Source organism: Podarcis liolepis (genome assembly GCF_965112155.1).
Source record: "Podarcis liolepis genome assembly, chromosome: 4".
NCBI classification, from domain to species: domain Eukaryota; kingdom Metazoa; phylum Chordata; class Lepidosauria; order Squamata; family Lacertidae; genus Podarcis; species Podarcis liolepis.
In genome coordinates this window covers 48,065,492-48,085,719 of record NC_139558.1, presented here as the reverse complement: position 1 = coordinate 48,085,719, position 20,228 = coordinate 48,065,492, and the positions used below count along the sequence as shown (strand labels likewise).

The 20,228-nt window shown below is 41.3% G+C and overlaps 1 protein-coding gene across 3 annotated transcripts in view; it reads left to right on the top strand.

Moving 5' to 3' along the window:
* The window catches only part of SRPX (sushi repeat containing protein X-linked), a 30,279-nt gene that overhangs the window by 872 nt on the left and 9,179 nt on the right, over positions 1 to 20,228 (top strand). Inside the window, exons 2-4 of one of the 3 annotated variants that reach the window (XM_083498379.1) lie at positions 13,655 to 13,714; positions 17,853 to 18,044; positions 19,341 to 19,517. In XM_083498379.1, coding sequence (XP_083354505.1) covers positions 13,655 to 13,714; positions 17,853 to 18,044; positions 19,341 to 19,517 — 429 coding nt within the window. Of the gene's footprint in view, positions 1 to 13,654; positions 15,905 to 15,964; positions 18,045 to 19,340; positions 19,518 to 20,228 lie in introns of all 3 variants that reach the window. The other 2 variants (XM_083498381.1, XM_083498380.1) reach the window with 2 other exon arrangements.

The following is a 20,228-nucleotide window of genomic DNA, read 5'->3' as shown; positions in this document are numbered from 1 at the left end:
CGCTTAGCCTTCGGCTGCAGCAACCTGGCCGAAAGTTACGCCCAAGTTGGGAAAGCGGCGGCCGACCCTTGTGAGGGACGCCCCGAAATAAGAATATAGTGCGCTCGTCGTGAGGGTTTGCAGTTATTTTGCATAAGAATTTCCTTTCAGAAACAAAGCTTCTAGTAGTTTTGGGGCGTCAGTTGTTGAAGGCGGCGGGGGGGGGGAGACTTTAAAAGTTTGCGCGGGTTGACTCCCCAGCCGGTGCTAATCTTTCGGGCAACGGCGTTCTCGTCCACGTTAAGTGTTCCACACAAACCTGATAACTTGTAAATGCACCTAACACCTGTGTGTAATTAAGAGTTGGCTGCAGTCTTATTCTGCACGTGAATGGACCGAGTTATATGGTACATACGTGTATAGGAATAATGAATGACTGGCAAACGCTTCAATTAGCCTTGTCTCCACCACTACATACAAAGTACTGGCACACAGTTTAAATGTGATGCCTGGCATGGAAACCGTACCAGAGCCCCTTACAGGTGGCATCACATCAAAGTCAAGTTGCTGTGCCTGCCTGAGAAGTGTTCTCACACTGGCACGGCATACTCACCGATGAACCTGAAGACCCAGTTTAGACTTCCTCCCCCACATGGATCATCTGCAGTATAAAATATTGTATGATGTCATGTACAGTTGGTTATAGTGTGGTGCTGATAACACCAAGGTTACAGGTTCAATCCTGGTAAGGGACAGCTGCATATTCCTGCAATGCACAGGGTTGGGATACGTTGAGCTTCTGGGTCCCTTGCAACTGTGATTCTATAATATTAGCCAGGTCATACCAAAAACTGAATCCTGTGTGTGGCAGTGAATGCATGCAACAAGCTCACCATGGTTTGAGTGCCAAAATATAGCTGTTTTACTGTGGCTCTGTGAATAAAACCTGATCATTAGCCTTTAGTCAGGATAGTTTCAGCCTGCTGATCCTGCATGCTAAAGGTGGGGTCCTTTGGGCTAGATGTTCTTTTCTGGTTTGTTAACTGGATTATAGGCTATGTTCAAATCCCTGTCAAGTGACAGCCTCCCTGTGTGGCCCAGGAACAGTCTTCAGCCTCAGTTCTGTAAAATGGGAACTCTACTGATTTACCTCACAGGGCAAAACTAAACTATATATTTTTAAAAGCAAAACATCAAAGAAAACCATAAGCATTGATGATGCAAGAAGGAGCAAGATAAAACTATAAAATGCTTTTCTTGTTAAAAGTGCTAATTAGAGTATATTAGGTCCTTTGATCATGATGGGTTGTGGGTACGCAATGTACTATATTTGGCTTTCTACTAGGGGGCTTCTGCTTGTGTTTAAATGTATGTTGGTTGTTGACATAGGACTATGCTGAATAATCTCATGAACAAGTTAGTTTGTTGCCATCTCTCTTTCTGGAATAGTTTATAAGAGCAGAGGATGCGTATATACTGTATGAGGAGGACCCTAGCATTTTTCACTAGTGTTGGACACTGTTGAGAATTGGCTTTTTTAATGGCAATACAGTGCTGGGAGAGGCTTCCAAGATGACACAGGGTCTTCTAATTTCCAGGAGCATAGTATTATGTGTTTTACACATGAATGCAAATGAATACTTTTACACACACACCCTTTTAATTATGTTGTATTTGTAGATAGGCATTTTTATTGTATGTTCATTAGCCACTGGGAAAAATGCATTTGTTTTATTTATTTTACGATATAATCTCCATATCAGTGCAGTTTATAGCTTATGAAAAATGTAAAACAGTGGCCAATAAAACAGCATCATATATACACAATAATACAATAGCCTAAAACACCTATGCACAGCAGTTAAGATGCAGTCATGTTTTATCATCCAATTGCTTGCTGCAATAAAAAAATCTTTATAAGAGCATAACTGGGAAGGAGAGTTCCGCAGCATGGTCACAAAAGACCATATTGTGACCATATTGTGTTCCTTCTTTTCATCAATCAAAAGTTAGATAAAGATGAGATTTGGAGTAATGCTCCCTATGATGTAGGGAAGATTCCATGGGAGAAGATGCTTCTTGAGGTAGTCTGGCCCAGGTTATTTTATGTCTTTCAAGGCTAGAACCAGCACCTTGAATTGCTCCAACAAGCTGAAAGCTAATAAAGTTCTTTAGTTACCAGTGCTGTGTGCTTCCATTTGCTTATTCTTGGTAACAAGTGGACTTATGAGTTCTGAACTAAGCTAATTGAAGTTTGCAAACAGTCTTCAAGGGCAGCATCAAACAGAGCACCTTCCATAAGGTGGCGACTTCCGTGGATAGCTCACCATTCTGTAGCACTGGCCTCAGCTGGCATATCAAAATGAGGGAGTGAAAAGCACTGTTGCCTTTGGTTCCAGGAGGAAAAACCAGGTTGAGGAGTACGTTCAACCTGCTCATCTTACAATTCAGAGGAAGTGCAAGTCCATTTAACCGTAAAGGGAATCACAAACTTGCAAACTAATCAGACTCAACTTGATAGCGCTATCTCATCTAGATTGAACTTTGGTTTGCTCACCCTCATCAATTGATGATTGCTAATCCCAGACAGCCATTTATGACAGGGGGAACCTGTGGCCCTCCAGATGTTGTTGGGCTCCAGTTCTCATCATCTCTGTTCACTGGCCGTGCTGGCTGAGGTAATGACCAGGTTCCCCATACTTATTCTGTCACTTTTACCACCACATCTGGTTTTGTCAAAACAGGATAAATAAAGCATAGTGTCATTCGCATACTGGTGACACTTCCCTCCAAACCTCTTAATGACTTCTTTGAGCAGTTTGATGTGCCTTCCCATTTGGCTAACACATTTACTCTAATTTATTAGCATGGAAATCTGCACACTTCCCCTTTCCGTTTTCAAGACAGAAAGGATATTTGTTCAAGGTAAAGCCATGGGTTTGGGGTTTTTTTTTTTTAATTCTGAGACTGGTTTAAAGTATCTGCTTCTGAGGATGATTTTAAATGAATAAGAGCATTATTTGTCATTTGCCAAAAAGTTGCTAATTTTTCCTGCCACCACTTAGGTTTTGCCTTAAGTTCATTTGTGGAATTTTGTCAATTACTGTTTTTATGCATAAAGGTAAAGGTACCCCTGACCGTTAGGTCCAGTTGCAGACGACTCTGGGGTTGCGGCGCTCATCTCACTCTACAAGCCGAGGAGCTGGTATTTGTCCTCAGACAGCTTCCGGGTCATGTGGCCAGCATAACTAAGCCGCTTCTGGCGAAACCAGAGCAGCACACAGAAATGCCGTTTTCCTTCCCACCAGAGCGGTACCTATTTATCTACTTGCACTTGATATGCTTTCGAACTGCTAGGTGGGCAGGAGCTGGGACTGAGCAATGAGAGCTCACCCCATTGCAGGGATTCGAACCGCCGACCTTCTGATCAGCAAGCCCTAGGCTCTGTGGTTTAAACCATAGTGTCTGCTAAATTGCCTTGTGTAGGGACACTTGAGCACACATTGGGTGATTAGAACAAAATCTTCTTGTGGTGAGAAAAGAGTGACAATGTGAATCCATTCTCCGGGGACCACTGTCATTTTACTGATATTTACTTTACTTCCAAATCCAAGAGTTCCAAATGCTTTAAAAAGCAACCCAATGCCAAATGTGTGAGAGATTGTGCAATTTTGAAGTTAAGTGCATGCAACCCCCCCTTTAAAAAGTTGTTGAGCATGCTTAATGGATGGGCATTGCATCATTTGGGCCTTCAAGCATACTTTGCATAAGTAACAGTTGTCCACTGGGGGTCATAAAGTTAGTGAATTGTGTTTGTAATCAAGGTTTTAATTTATTTTTGTTGGTGCAATTCAGCTAACATTGCCAATGCAAAAATGCTGGAAGCAGATTTGCACTGTTTCATAACTGAACCTATTTATTTATTTAAATTTATGTTCCATGACTTCCAGAGATCTAAACACAATAGTATTTGATACAATGATTGTTAACCTAACATGCAATAAAGTTCTGTCTGACTAAATTGTATTTACTTATAACTGACAGAACACTGTACTGTATACGAATGGATACTTTTTTGCTACATGAAGTTGCTGTCTTCAGAGTTTGGCTTTCTGGATAAGGCTATTGAAAAAAATCCAGAAGAAACACTAGAACTCTGTTGCCGTTGGCTGTTCCCTAGTATCATTAAGGTCCACTTTTTGCAGTCTTAAAAAGCTGCTATTCTGGTGTTAAAACTACCTTCTCCAAACTTCAAAATGTTGGGACCAGCAATGGAATAGAAACAATTGCCTTCTCTGGCCAAGGGCAGCTCACCTTGGCAATATTGCAGCTGCCCTATTCCATATATTAAAAGTGCACCCCTTTTCTGTTCCCCAAAAAGCAGCTCAGGCATTCTTTCCATATTGCTGTGCTATCATTCATCTACTCACTTAGGAGTAATTGCTAATTGTCTTGAACAAACAGATGTGACTAGTTGTATCTCTGACAAACAGTGATGGATACACAATGTTTTGTGCGATTATTGAGCTAATTTGGTCAATCAAGAAAACCACAGATTCTGAGAATTGGTATAGCTCCTGCATAGTGTCAACTAGCTTGTGATTTGTGGGAGTTGGACTTTTGTGTGTATCCACTAACCTAAATCTGAGGTTGGCTTCTGCTGAGCCTTCAACTCTTTCCCCTATCCCATGCCTCATCTGAAGGCTTTGTTTTCTAGAGGGGTAGGAGCTTGACTTTTTAGTGTGTCATTGCTCATTTAGAAGTAACTTATCCTATACACGCGTATTGAACTTAGGGGAAGTTCTGAATAGGCACTCTGTTAACTCGATGTACATTGCGAATGCAACTGTTGTTGCTGGATGACTTTCCTAAGCTGAAGTGGGAAAAGCTTAGTGATGATCACTACAGAAATAGCTCCAGGCCCCAAAGAGCATATGGTGGGAAAAAGGAGTTCCCCTTCTTGTGTCATGTAAGATTAGTGCTGTTGATGGTGAGATTGCTATACAATTTATGCCATGAGGCGGAATGTGATGCTAAATTTGCTTCAGTTCCTCGATTTGAATTGCATCAGCTGAAGTTCACTTCAAATGGCAAAGGACCAAGTTTGCAGAACTCCAACATGTGTTGAACAGCACATGTGTAACTGCCATTGCCAGTCAGCTAGCTCTGTTTTGATCTTGCTGAGTTTTGAAGTTTTTTTGTTCCTTTTATAGTGAAAATCACACACATGGTTCACATAACTGGAATTCTCAAATTACTGTGTGCTCAATCTTTTGTACCATCAGTGAGCTTGGGTTTTTGTTGGATATGCCTTTTTAAAGTTGGAAGTGGTCCTATGTCAGAAAGTACTACATCTGAGCCCAATTCCTATAAATTCTACTGGTCCCATATTAACCTGCAAATTATCCTCAAATACTCTACAAGGATACTTGTTGCTACTTAAGCAAACATTAGTAATACATTTGTTGCTCTTTGGGTGATCTTTTGTTGTTTTTGTTTACTAGAAAATTTCTAGAACTTGAAATGTTGATAATTTTAGTAGTCCGTTTATGTAGTTTAAATAAATAATGACTCATAGTGACGGTCCATGCGTTTTGGGGATGAAAGCTCCATACCCATTTACCTGTGAGCAATCTCAATTGAACTGAGTGAGATTTGCTTCTGAGTAAACATGTATATAGCACTGTTAGGCCTGTTAAATATCACCATATTCAAAACCTTCCAGTTGCCCAAATAGCTGCTTAGAAAATGACACTGCTGCCAAATTAGGTCAAATTTATGGTGACCTTATATTCTGTTTTGATAACCATGACCAACTCTGGGATTTCACGTTTCTCATGTGTGAACACACCTTTTCCCACCTTAACAGCTTGGTTACTAAGACCAATACCTTATAAGTGGAATGGTTTACAAAGATTCACTATGAAATTTAGTATGAAATTTAGTATTCAAAGCTTGCTTTGTAATAGAAATGGTTTATGTGAATTTGTTGGCCATTATTTAGAAGTTTGAGGTTTTTTTGTTTTTAAGGAATGATGAAATTATTTTATTCAACCAGAATGCATAACTGCATTCTAGTTTAGGAAGAAGGTATGTCTTCTTTATAGGAAAGTGCGTTAGGGAGGAAGAACAATGCTTATTTAACTCCTCTCTCGGGCTCATTTTGGGGGTTAATTACTGGAGAAAACCACTGAAACACACAACTTCAGAACAACATTGCAGTTCTGTATACTGTTTTATGTATTTTTCCACACTTCATCAGTTGTACTGAGGGATTTACTGAAAAGCCTGGCAAAACTTTGGCCAGTGTGGTATGGCAGAGCATGAGTTACTGTTAGTCAGCCTGTCTCTTCTCTCACTTACCACAAAGGTTTACCCTCCTGGGAACTGTGGTTCAGGCTGGCAGTTCTGAGATGCAATTTGTCCATCTTTTTGCCACTGACTTTCCAATTCTGCTGAGAAATTGTCTTCTGTGTCAGAACTAGGTTCAAAATATAAGACTTCTTTGGAAATGAGACACTAGGCTCTGAGCTCCAAATTATGTTGCAGAGAGAGAGAGAGTTGACTTTTCAAAATGTATTTTAGGAGTGCTTTACACTTTTCCTTCACAGATATCTGAAGTAGTGTGGTGGTTAAGACTGTGAGGGGAGCAAGGACACCCTCTGTTTAAGGCTCACCTAAGCTATGATGCAAACAAGAAAATGTTCGCACAGCTTAGTCAAACTATGGAACTCATTACCCCAGGAGGCAGTGATGGCCACCAACTAGGATGGCTTCAAAAGAAGATGAGACAAATTCATGGAGGAGAGGGCAATCAATGGCTACAAGCCATGTTGGCTGTGCTCTGCCTCTACAGTTGGAGGCAGTAGTACTTCCAAATAACAATTGCTACAAACCACAGGAGGGGTGATTCTTCTTGTGCTCATGTTCTGCCCCCTAGTTTCCCACAGGCATCTTGCTAGCCACTGTGAGAACAGTATGATGAGTCCTTTGGCCCGATCCTGCAGGCTGTTTTTATATTCCTAAGTCTCGTGCCACTTTAAAGCTAACCGTTTTATTATGGTATGAGCTATGGACTAGAATCCATCAGATGGTATGAAGCGGTCTTCTAAATAGCAGGTATCTATGTACATGGGTATAAAGGGGGAAATACACAGAATAAGATGAGAGGGGAAATGAAATACAAAAAAGGACAGACTGACAATTATAGTAAAGTTAAATAATTGTGCTGTTATGCATGCCCACTGCTGAGCAATTATATATAGACCTTGGGCCAAGCTATCAGCTTATTCTTAGGTAGCACCAGGTTGGGTGTTTAGTTGTTTAGTCGTGTCCGACTCTTCGTGACCCCATGGACCAGAGCACGCTAGGCACTTCTGTCTTCCACTGCCTCCTGCAGTTTGGTCAAACTCATGCTGGTAGCTTTGAGACACTATCCAACCATCTCGACCTCTGTCGTCCCCTTCTCCTTGTGCCCTCCATCTTTCCCAACATCAGGGTCTTTTCCAGGGGGTCTTCTCTTCTCATGAGGTGGCCAAAGTATTGGAGCCTCAGCTTCATGATCTGTCTTTCCAGTGAGCAATCAGGGCTGATTTCCTTAAGAATGGATAGGTTTGATCTTCTTGCAGTCCATGGGACTCTCAAGAGTCTCCTCCAGCACCATAATTCAAAAGCATCAATTCTTCGACGATCAGCCTTCTTTATGGTCCAGCTTTCACTTCCATACATCACTACTGGGAAAACCATAGCTTTTACTATACGGACCTTTGTTGGCAAGTTGATGTCTCTACTTTTTAAGATGCTGTCTAGATTTGTCATTGCTTTTCTCCCAAGAAGCAGGCGTCTTTTAATTTTGTGGCTGCTGTCACTATCTGCAGTGATCATGGAGCCCAAGAAAGTAAAATCTCTCACTGCCACCATTTCTTCCCCTTCTATTTGCCAGGAGGTGATGGGACCAGTGGCCATAATCTTCGTTTTTTTGATGTTGAGTTTCAGACCATATTTTCCGCTCTCCTCTTTCACCCTCAATAAAAGGTTAGGTTAGAGTACCAAGTTAGGTAGTACTAGGTTAATGGTTAAAAATGCTTATAGCTAGAAGTTATTTCCACTACAGCTCCCGCCATATATACTTTTGCCACCTCTCTTGCATCTTATTGGGCTTTTTCTTTCTCCTCTGCGCCTTTCCCAAAGCCCTTGACTGAGTTCTTGAAGATCTCCTCCTTGTAGACTTCCTGACTTGGGACATTTGGCAACATTTGCTTTCTCCAAGCCTCTTGTGTTCCACTGCATAATATATGCAGTTAGATTACAACCCGCATTTTCCACATATGCAGGCTTTTGTGCTCAGTACAGGACTGGGTGGTGTCCAAAATGTAGTATTTTCTTGTTGTTTGTATTTCAGTTGAAGCATTTGGCACCATAGTCACAACTTTGGAATTCTTTTAGAAAAATGGAGAAGAATTATAAAAGCTTCGTAAACAAAATAAAAAGGAATTATTATCAGATAACTTTTGCCATCTTGCTTGCTGTATGTAATGGCTGTGTTTACATGCCATGTTAAACCATAATGCTTAACAAATGAATGTCATGGCCCCAGACCAGATCTCAGAGGCAGAGTTCTATGGCAGCTGCACCTCTAAAATAAAGATAGTGCACCCCATGTGGGTCTGGGTACCAAATCTTCCTCTGAAGAGACACCTCTGCCACCAGAGTCTCATGGCTGGTCTACAGAGTCCTCACAGGTCAAGAGAGCTCTGAGAAGATATCCCCACAGTCGGAAGCCCCTTTGTGGCAAAGGAGCCAATGGCTACATCAGAAGGCACCACTCAGTGATTACTCAGACAGTATCTCCAGGACCTAGCTGAGATAACTTAGATGGCTAAAGGGGCAAATGTGTCTTTGCCTTTGCACCCCATTAACTTTTGACCTCCCCTTGCTTGGGCCACTGCTGCTCCTTTGTGATCATGTTTTGCTTCCTCCCTGCTTTGCTCCTTCTGCTCTCCTGGCCACGCTGTGCTATAAGGGCAGCAAACTACAAGCACTGGCTTGTTATGTTCTGAACTGCTTGTTTGTTGCTCCCAAGCTAAACATAAGTGTTCTAATAATAGAATAATAGAGTTCAAAGGGACCCTGAGAGTCATTTAGTTCAACCCCCTGCAAAGCAAAAATCTCAACTATAAAGCTTCCATGACAGATGGCCAGACAACCTCTGCTTAAAAACCTCCATGGAAGGATATCAAGGGCTTCCATTCCACTATTGAACAGCTCTTATTATCATAAAGTTCTTCCTGGTGTTTAGTCAGAATCTCCTTTATTGTAACTTGAATCCATTGGGTTCTAGTCTCAGGCACAGGAGAAAACAAGCTTGCTCCATCTTCCATGTGACAGCCCTTCAGAAGTACCGTTACAAATTGCCTCAAAGCAGGTACATTTTTAATACCATTTTTTCATTTGAAAGTATATAAAAAAACCAGCAATGTATTGTTGCATGATGCATTATAGTACATCAAGGCTTTGAATGGGGGATGGTGAAAAATAATGAAAAGCAGATATCCATGAAAACAGCTGAATGTGAATTGCCACTCTTTGGTAAAGCAGAAATATCAGTGAAGGGGACATGGAATGTTTTGTACATCTAATACTAATTGTTTCTTCTGTTCCTAATCTTCTAAAGATGTATTTTGAAATAGCCTGACTTCAAATGCTGCATAAATGGATGGCTGTTCCAAATGTTTCATTGAATAAATGGCTAATTCTGAACAATGCACATTTTCCATTTGCATTCTCAAAAGCAGATTTTCAGGCTACTGTGTGCCAGATTGTTAAAAATAGATTTGGAATAATTTCTGAGGGGAAATAATGGCAAAGTCTAGCATACGATTTGGGAGATTTCTTTGAGAGCCATAATAAATACTATTGGCTTAATTTCACCCTTTTGTTGGCGGTAGCACACCTGTAGCTGGGTCGTATTCCTTCTAGCCCCACAAACTGCTATATTTTTACAACACTGAAACATAAAATAAGGAAGGCTCTTTCCAAAGTTTTGTAGCTTTGCTTCACAGTTCTTCACAAAGTTCATTGTGCAGTGTTATGCATGGCAGGTAGTGCTCAAAACATTAGAGTCTTGTTCTTCTTCAGTGGGACTCATGGCTATCTAGGAGTTGGCAAAGCTGATGACTTCCTAGGGACTCTTTTCCTAGTCACAGAGGAGGAATATATTCTGCAGGTGATCAGTACAATCTGCACAGGGGCAGGAATAAGCTAGTGTTTAGTTCTCTGGAGCTCCCTAAGAATGAACAAATTGCCTTGGCCCAAGGTCTGTGTATAATTGCCCCATAGTGAGCATGCACAATAGTAGCAGGCACTCTGTGTTGCATAGCGCTAGCATCATATTGGCGTGTGCATGTTTCTGAACAGTGAAGTTCCATCTACAACTTTTGTGGCTAAAATGGAGCTTGCCTCCATTATTCCTGTTCCTAGAGTAACAGCTTCTCATATTCGTACATGCTAAATGCCAAGATTTTGTACATATGTACCCCTGGTGATTGAGATCAAGCAGATTTGTAGACCCTTATCCCAATGATGCAATTTTATTAACTTGCAGTGGCCTGGACACAATGATGGGCTGAATGAATCCAACTTAAGTCCATTGATTTCAGTGGGTCTGCTCTGAATGACTGACACTGGATATATCCCATTGTCTATTTGTAATCAACATTTCCCATGAAACCTGATAAGAATGGTGGTTTCCTGTAACTGAAAATGATATCCTCCCGGGATATTGATTGATCACTCATTCCTCCCACCCCAAACTATTTTGAGGTAATTAATTGCCTGTTATTCTGTTCTGCACTACAATTGCAGCTTAATTTTGTCAGCTTGAGAGGTGTATTGCTTCTGTAGGATTTCTCTTGAAAACAAGTTGAAGCATGTAATTTCAAAAACAGTGGGATCTTTCTGAAAAACACCCTGACAGAGCAAACTAAATTATTTGCAGCCCCCAAGAATTTTCCTCACATGGAACTAACTCTCTTCTGTGCTTTTAATAACTGCACCTGCATGGACTGGAGCATGGTGAAATTTATGGTGCATGCATGGCTTAGAGGGGCTGACAGTTTAGGGGTGGGAATCTTGTTGCCCTCCAGATGTTGTTAGACTCCTGATCCCTGCCACCATAGCCATTTTTCTGGGGATGATGGGAGTTGTAGTCTAACAACATCTGAAGGGGCCGCAAATTAATCTCTGGCTCAATCCTGTGCACGGCTACTCAAAAATAAGCCTACTTTGAGTTCAGTGGAGTTTAGTTTCTGGTAAGCAAGTATAGAATTGCAGCCTTAGTGCTCCATGGAAGTTAGCAGAAAAAGTTCCATTAAAAATTAATAAGGGGTTTTAAATGTTCTTGGCATTTTCTGGAAATAACCACTGAAAGAGCTAACTCTTCAAATATTGCCCACCAGTCTGCTGCTTTTACATCACTGAGGAGCACTTAGTCTAATTCTCTGAAAAATTGTTTGAAAGAATACATTTTGTTGACACTTTTCTTGAGCTGAACATTGAGACCAGAACCCCAGAATTCTGCCAAATGGCACACAACAAAGCATGAAAAGCATTCCTTTAGTAACATCATCAAAGCCGTTAGAGACTGCTATTTAAATCTTACATAGCTCAACAGTGCTTTAAAATTCTACTAAGTTTAGTGTTTTCTACCATGGAGCTGTTGACATGCCAACATGTCTGCCGACATCAGCAGTTTTAAAGAAAGTAACAAGAGTAGAATAGTAGGAAAACTACTAGCAAAAGTGGTGCTGGTGGTGGGAAAGGAAATTGATTCTGTTCATGAGGAAGATCAAGCCCACTATAATAGTCTGTCTTTGGCACAATAATGCGGGTTATGACCTCTTAAAAAAATAAAGGAATATTGTATTCTGAAGTGTCAGAATTTTCTGCACAATTATACAGTTGTTAACTCATTTGTTGCATATGATAACAGAATCCTTCCTTAAGCTACAATTTGCTTGTAACATAAATGCTATTTTGCGGCATTCAAACTACATTGTGGCTATTGCTTTGAAAACGTGATTCCTCATCCCTTCAAACACACAGAGGTGTCAATTGCAGTTATGAGTGCTCTTCGAAATGTGGTTACTTGAGTACTGTGAGCCTGTGATTTCACTGGTGGTGAGTGATAGTTCCCCTCTTTGCATGCTCGTACCAGTTTGTGAACCTTTTCATAATCACTTTTGATAGTAGTAGTAGTAATAATAATAATAATAATAATAATAATAATAATAATAATAATGTATGTCCTAGGGCCATAGATGTTAAAAAACCCACATAACCACAGTGCTTTAGTGAATGATGTGTAGATGATAAAAAGAAGGGCTGCACAGCCAATCACAGACTGAGTTATAATAATCCCAGCTTGTTTGAATTTCACTCTTCTGCAGGGGACCCGCTATATCTATTCTATTAAAATGCAAAATAAAAGAGGAGACGAACGTTTAACGAGACTTATAAATCTTTGAGGTGCTATATGGTCATCTCTTTTATTTTATTCATACCTCATTCAGCATTTCCTTAGATAGGATTATTGTACCTTACTGTGTATTGCATATTCTGCTTGTGATTAATAAAGTACCTGTGCAGTTCCTCAGATTTTCTCTAGGATTAGCTTATATATTTTGGGTGGATGGATTCCTCTGTGTAAAGTAACTGGTTCTAAACACACTGCTGCATACAATAATCTCCACAAGCTGACTTGCCAAAGGGATGAGTTGGTGTTATTAGCCCATCCACTCCTGTCAAACAGGGGCCTGGCTCTGTTGAAGGTGATTGTGCCAGTCATCTGTTCCATGAGTTGCATGGAGTGACCCAGTTACATCAAGGGTCTCCTGGTGCATATGGGAGGATTTCATTTTATTTTCACCCCAGGGCATCACTCTGCTTGGACATACAGGGACGAATCCTAAAAGGATTGCCCGCAGTTGCCGAATAAAAGTGAATATATGCCTCTGTACTCTTGTGTTGAAAGTTTATTTTAATTCAATTAACACAAATATAACATTGCTGGTAGAACGTTGTGATGCTCCAGGTCCACCCAGGTAAGCCTTTTTTCTTTTCTTTTTTACAGTCTTTATATTCAGTAGTTAAATAAAATGCTATTTTGACTAGCAAGAATAGCATTAAGGTAAAATGGATGTAATGGCATTTTAGCTGCATTGGCTGTGCTGAATAGCTGTGATTAAGCTCAGTCACATATGTATCTGGAATGGTAGTTACATCTGTATTCTGCCTCTACAGCTGTTTGCTAGGATGGCTGATGCATCCACTTGTATCTTTTGAACCATCTTATAGTGAAATATCTCTTGAGACTTGCGTAAGATCTTAATTTGTGATGGAAGTTCCTTACAAGATGAATTGTAGCCTTCCTTGACTCAATATATATTGGGTAACAATTAGACTCCATTCGGTTTTAAAGTGTATATCTTTATCCATTTCACTATAAACTGATTTTGCTGCAAGTCTAATAAACATGAAAGCTTACTCAGTTTAACTTGCTCTAGGATGTTTGTTACATCCTAATTCTGCCTTCGCTCATCTCTGCAAGAGCTTTCCTTACGCTTTTCAAGGATGTTGTTTCCTTGCTTGCTGCAGTTGTTTTTCTTTTTTATTGTAGGATCGGGATACTCACCGCTAGAAGATGATGAAGACGTGTATGCACACAATAGATATAAAGGTGAATGCTTTGCTTATATACTAATGAGGATCACCCATTGCCAAGAAAGCTTTTTTATCCTTTTTCTGCTTGGAGCATGAAGCCTTAGGGTATGTCTGTGCCAGCCAGATTTCTTTGCATGGTTTATTTATTCTGTGAATAGCTGTGAATGCCCTATCAATATTTGAACTCCAGTGCTACGTTGCTGTGGTTTTGTTTGTTTCGAATCCATGAAAATATGTGTATTTACATCATTAATACCCTTATACAAAATATTCAAACTGGTTTGAATATTTTGCACCCCCAAAATAATGATTGTGCACAAGTCATGTATGATGTTCCTTCCTTTCAAATAATCTTTACTCTCCCATCTTACTCATGCCTGCTTATTTGGCAGTCTTACAGATATATTCTCAAGTCCCTGGTTCTGATTTTGTAGAGCAATGCATAAGATGAGTCTGACATGTAGGTGCAAAAATCTGGCAACCCTTCTTCCAGAGGAAAGAAATGGAGGTGTGGGGGGGGGGGCACAGTTACTGTAAACGCGATATAAACCACATGGCTTCCAAGTTGGATATATGGAGAGAGGTAGGAATGTTAAGCTGCCATGGAGATGTGCTGACATAGTCACAGCCTTGGAATTGCCAGACTTCATGTGTGTTTGAATTTTCTGTACTTGTTGCTGTTGAACAGCAGAGGATGGTAGAAGCACTACTCATGGATTCTCCTTTTATTTCCAAGGAAAAGTTTTTAATTATCTGACATCAGTTTTTGGAGATCAAGCAGATAGTTCATGTTAATTAAAAATAAGCTGCTTTCTTCTTTCATGCACCATAGCATCAAAATTAAAAGTTGTCTGTGATCTCTACCTGATTGATGATACTTTACTGAGTTTTTTCCATAGCTTTTCAATAGTATGAGTCCCCCCCCCAAAAAAAGTATGCTAATTATGAACCAGGCAATCCTAAGAATTCACAGGTAAACTCATAACCTTTATTAAGAGGATAGTGTTTGCAGCCTTTCTAAACAAATCAATTGTTGGTGACAACTGAAAGTGAAATGGGTTGTTGTTTTCATTTAACAGGCTTGGAAAAGCCCTACCTACCATTCTGCCCTAATGCATATTTTTGGATAGAGCAATAACTTTTTTATATACAATGGCATACTTAGATATTATTTGGAATGAAGCAACCTTCTTATGGCTGAGTGCTTCTCTGACATTGATTATGTTTCATACATTTGTAATTACCCATGTTGAAGGAAAGTAATTAGAGAGCTAGTGAGTTTTCTGTGTGTTTACTTTTGTGTAACGGGTAAAGGTAAAGGGACCACTGACCATTAGGTCCAGTCGCAGACGACTCTGGGGTTGCGGCGCTCATCTTGCTTTATTGGCCGAGGGAGCCAGCATACAGCTTCCGGGTCATGTGAGCAGATGACTAAACCGCTTCTGGCAAATCAGCAGCGCACGGAATTGCTGTTTACGTTCCTGCCAGAGTGGTACCTATTTATCTACTTGCACTTTGACATGCTTTCGAACTTCTAGGTTGGCAGGAGCAGGGACCCAGCAATGGGAGCTCACCCCATCATGGGGATTTGAACCACCAGCCTTCTGATCGGCAAGTCCTGGGCTCTGTGGTTTAACCCACAGCACCACCCGTGTACCTTTGTGTACTTCAGCATAAACAGGATTATTCAGTCCACACCAGTATCTGTCTCAGCACGCCTAACCTTATTTTTCCTTAAATCTATTGGATTGCATCTGCGTTTTGCTGTCTGAACTTTGGCTAATAAGGTTACCCATTCTGTGCAATGCAGACTCAAAATCTGATGGTGTAATAAAGCTATAGGAATTCTCAGGGTAGAATGTGAAATCCAAAAGAACAGAAGCTGGTATCGTAAAAAGTAGACCTTAGAGCTTAATATTTTGAAAGAATGGCAATTGGAACCTTCATGTAGAAGGTGTCTATAACTCTGTTCATAACAAAAAAACCATCCTAGTAATTGCCACTAGCTTCATAAACAAAACCCACCACATATCCTGTGAGCTGAGCTCGCAACTTAGCAACACAGTGGATTAGGAGGCAAGCATATTGTTGCATGATATCTCCACAACTAGAGTAAGAAGAAAGAATCTTATTTGCAAGGTGGGTAGTCTTGTGTGGTAATCCCCAATCCTTGCTGTGTTGTGGGCGGGCTCTATTGTGGGTGGAGGCACCATTGCAGTGGCACCAGAGCAATGGTGTCTGTCATCATGTAGTTCAAAACTACCAGTTGCACCATAGTAGGAGTGGGAGGCATCTTGCTGTGGCCCAATGATCATAGACTATGTGGAGCTGCATTTGCAGGTGGCTGAGAGATTTAATTCCAGTATTCAGCTGCCAGGCTGCAGACTGGAATTAAGTGCTGTCCCTGTATTATACCAGAGCTTCGTAGATTGCACTGGCTCAAACTGTTTCTGAACTCTGTTTTGAAGTACTAGGTTTTTTAAAAACCCCACATATGATGTTGGGACCGAGGTATCTAAAAGGTTCCTTCTGCCTTCTACATTCTGCAGTGACTTTGATAATTCTATCTTGGCATAACTCCAAAGTTAGTAAGAATTTCATATGCCTGCATTATGTATTCCTGTAGTGCTTTACTCCTTGCCTCCAGTCAGTTGAATATGTCATTTCTGTTTTAATATGCAGTAGAACCTCGATACAAGAGCATATCCAATACATTTCAGAAGTTTTGAAAAAAGGAGTCTCTGTGCTTGTGTCTATATATGTCAGGAATATATATTCTTTATTGAATAGGCTGCTAATGTCCCTTAATCTGGTACATCCATGCTTGTATCTATAGTATCCTACCATTGGTATAAACAATGTGGTAAGTATTCTATCATTCCTCTGCAAGTGCAGAAATTTTACAGAGCAAATTCCACTAACCCAAAACTAGAGGCCTGCAGCCCCTATTTTGGCTGGTGGGTTTCAATACATAGAATTCAGCACCACTACCCTGCTGCCCTTCTACCACCTTGCAGCTGCTCAATCAGCAGACCACGGGATAATCTCCCTCATCTCCTGCCCCCATCCCTAGCACATACTTCCCCCATCACCCATCTCTCTCTTGCATGTGTGCCTTTTACTGTGACTCATTTTTAAAGGTGACATTGAGCCTTGAAGAAGAAGGCTCATGAGATTCCTTTGCCTGGAGTAGTGTTTAAACTGAATTGCCTTGGCTGTATGTGCGTTGTGAAGCACATTAATTCATCAGTTTGGATGCTATGTGTAAGTTTTTGTCGCACACCCAGTATTACATTGTAGACCAGCCCCCTCTCTCCAGCCCTCTCCCCAGCCTTGATCTCCCTTCCTGATGCATACGCCATAGGCAGGGCCCCCCTGCCTCAAGTGCAGTGCAATATCGATTCACCACACATCAAACAAGACTTGGCTTATTAAGCAAGATTCCACTGTTTGGGATAATCATTACTTCTAACTCTTGGACACAGAACTTAAAATCCAGCATTATATTAAAAAATCATTTTAAGTAAATATATGATCTTATAACCAAACAGAATATAGTTTGGTTTCCTTTTGAGGAGAAAAATTTAACAAAATATCTACTAATTCTAACTGTCCACATGGTGGCAGGCTTAATCCGCAAGCAGAAAACTAAGGGGTCAGTGCTCATCCTCCCACTGCACCCGTGCTAGTCATTCCTCTGATTTTTAGTGGCTCAAGATTTGAACAGAAAATATAATTCACCACGCCACACATAGAAAGCAAATGCCTTTGGTGCTGTTACTTTGGAGGGAGTCTATAATCAGCTTGCAGTCTACCTCTCTGTGTGTAATTTTATGTTCTCTTTTTCTTCCCAGTAAACTCTAGTCCAACACCACTTTTAAACGTGTGGGTTTTATCCAACAATGTGTATGCAGAACTCCATTCAAGCAAGGGAATTTCCTCTCCCCTTCACCCCCCCCCCCAAAAAAAAAATCTGCTCTGAAGGGTTCCCCAACCCTCTGGCACAGATTTTGAAGGTTGTGGGGAGAGGAGAGGAAAGTTCCATTGCACGAACAGATGTCAGTTGTGCAAGTGGAATTGCAGCCTTAGATACAGTCCTGTATTATTGTGCATTTTCTTTTTCCTCTTATAAATGCACATATGTCTTTTACCAGATACACCATGGTGCTCTCCTATCAAGGTGAAATACGGCTATGCCAGCTGCAGAAGCCCTCGCGGAGGGTATTATAAAAACGTCTTGGGAACGAAATGCGACATTCGATGTCAGAAGGGCTATGAGCTGCACGGTCCCCAGGAGCTTATGTGTCAGTCAAACAAACGCTGGTCTGGCAAAGTTTTGTGCAAACGTGAGTGGATCATTACTTTGGCTCTCAGTTCAGTTGTTTCTGGCTAATCAGCCTATATCTACTAGAGAGGCAAGAGTTTTTCACAGCAAAAATATTAACTCTGTTTCTCTATGCACTCTTATCAGTGCTTTTTTTAAAAAAAAGTTGCACATACAGAAAACATCCGCAAGAAGGTTAACAAGGACAATCTCCTACCCCAGTGTTAGGGAACCTGTGGGGTCCCAGTGGTGGAGCTTCATGCTCCGGCACTGGGGGGCGGAGAACTGGCGTGTGTCCCGGGGGCGGGGCGTCCAGCGCAGGGGGGGCAGCCATGATGGCACCCTGGGGACTGTGCTGCCGGGGACGGGGAGCTCCCCCCGCACTCCTCTTCCTCCGCCAGTGGGGGGGGGTGTCTTCCAGATGTTGTAGGACTCCCACTCTCACCAGCCCCATCCACTAATATATGAGCTCCTAACAGCCTCACCATCTAGTGTCTTAAAGCAGAATATTTTAAATACTGTTTTTTGTAACAATATCCTTGCCAGGACGGCTAAATAAGACCTGGTTTTACGATATGGAAATACACTTTGTTGCCTTCAACCTCACCATTCCCAGCTTAATCCAAAGCACAATTTGCTCCAAGTGTAAGATAGCAGCAAACAAGGCACACCTTGCTAATCACTGTCCAACATAAGGCTGTCCACTTGAGTTTTGGCAATTCCGTCTTCCCTGAGCATTTTCACAGCAGACCCGGTGGGGGGGTGGGGGAGGAAGAAGCAGGACTGCTCGCTTACTTGACCTTGCCTCTGTGTGTGCTCATGTTTTAAAGGCAATTCAGCCATTTCAAAGAGTAGTAAAGTGCCCGCTGCATCCATTACTTTGGCAGAGGCAGAAGGTGTGTTTGCCAGGGGATTATTCCAGTGGTTATTTTCTCTCTCTCATTGGCCCTAATGGGGGGGGGGGAGAATAAGCCCACCAGTTCCAGGATTGACCTTTCCTGAGAGCAACAGCTGTGCTTTGGATCATGCAGATTTAAGGCCTCCACTGACATGCCATCAGCTTTCGACTGGAAGATTGTTTCATGTTACATATACATTAACCATGATGAACACATGAGAGATGCAGGGTGAAGTATTGGAAAGTGACTCCACTAGTAGTGCATTGCTTTGAAAGCCCTCATATTTTATCAGTTAATCAACACTGACATGCATTTGCTGTACTGCTTTTTGGTGAATAGGTATATCTTTGCATATAGTGCAAAGTTTTTTAAAAAAATATTCCCATTTGATTTTGGTTGGTTTTTTCCCCCCTCTGTAGAAAAACGTTGCCCAACCCTTTCGATGCCAGGTAACGGAGGATTCAAGTGTTTAGATGGTGCATATTATAACTCCAGGTGTGAGTATTATTGTTCGCCAGGATACCAATTAAAAGGAGACCGAATAGTACAATGTATGGATAACAAACTTTGGAGTGGACGGCCAGCTTCTTGTGTTGGTAAGTGTGGCCTGGGAGGATATGCAGAGATTGCCTACCTTTGCAGCACAACTGCTGCTTTGCAGTTACATTGCTGCAGCTAAAACAAGATTCAGAGCTCACCCGTGGTCAGGGATGATGGGAGTTGTAGTCCAGCAGCATCTGAAGTGCACAGGTTCCCCAGCCCTGGGTTACAGAGTGTGTGTATAATGAGAGAGGGGTAGTGCATTGTTAGGGCTGGGGAGACCTGGGTTCAAATTCCCACTCAGCCATGAAGCTCACTCCACTGGGTTACTTTTAACCATCTACTATTCTTTAATCCAGTCTACTTCACAAGGTTGTTGCAAGGGTAAACAAAGGTGCATGAGAACCATGGGTTGCTACCCCTGAGCTCCTTGGAGGGTGGGATAAAAGTAAACAAATTCTCTTTAAATGGCTTGACAGTGGGTTTGATAGTAAATTATTTTCTCACAAACCTACCAGCCTGGCAGAACTGCAGTGCACACATTTGCACTCTGAAAGTAAAGATGACACTACCAGATATGAACCATTTTATCATTTTATTTTATTTTTTTAAATCAGGGACACTTCAGTGTCTGTTATCTCCCGCTGATGCTCTTCTGACCTTTGTGAAAATGTTTGTGAAACAGCATTGGAGGCTTTCTAGGATGACTTTGCTGAAATGATTTTGTTTAATAGTTTCTCCTTATGTGGCTCAAATTAAATTTGTGT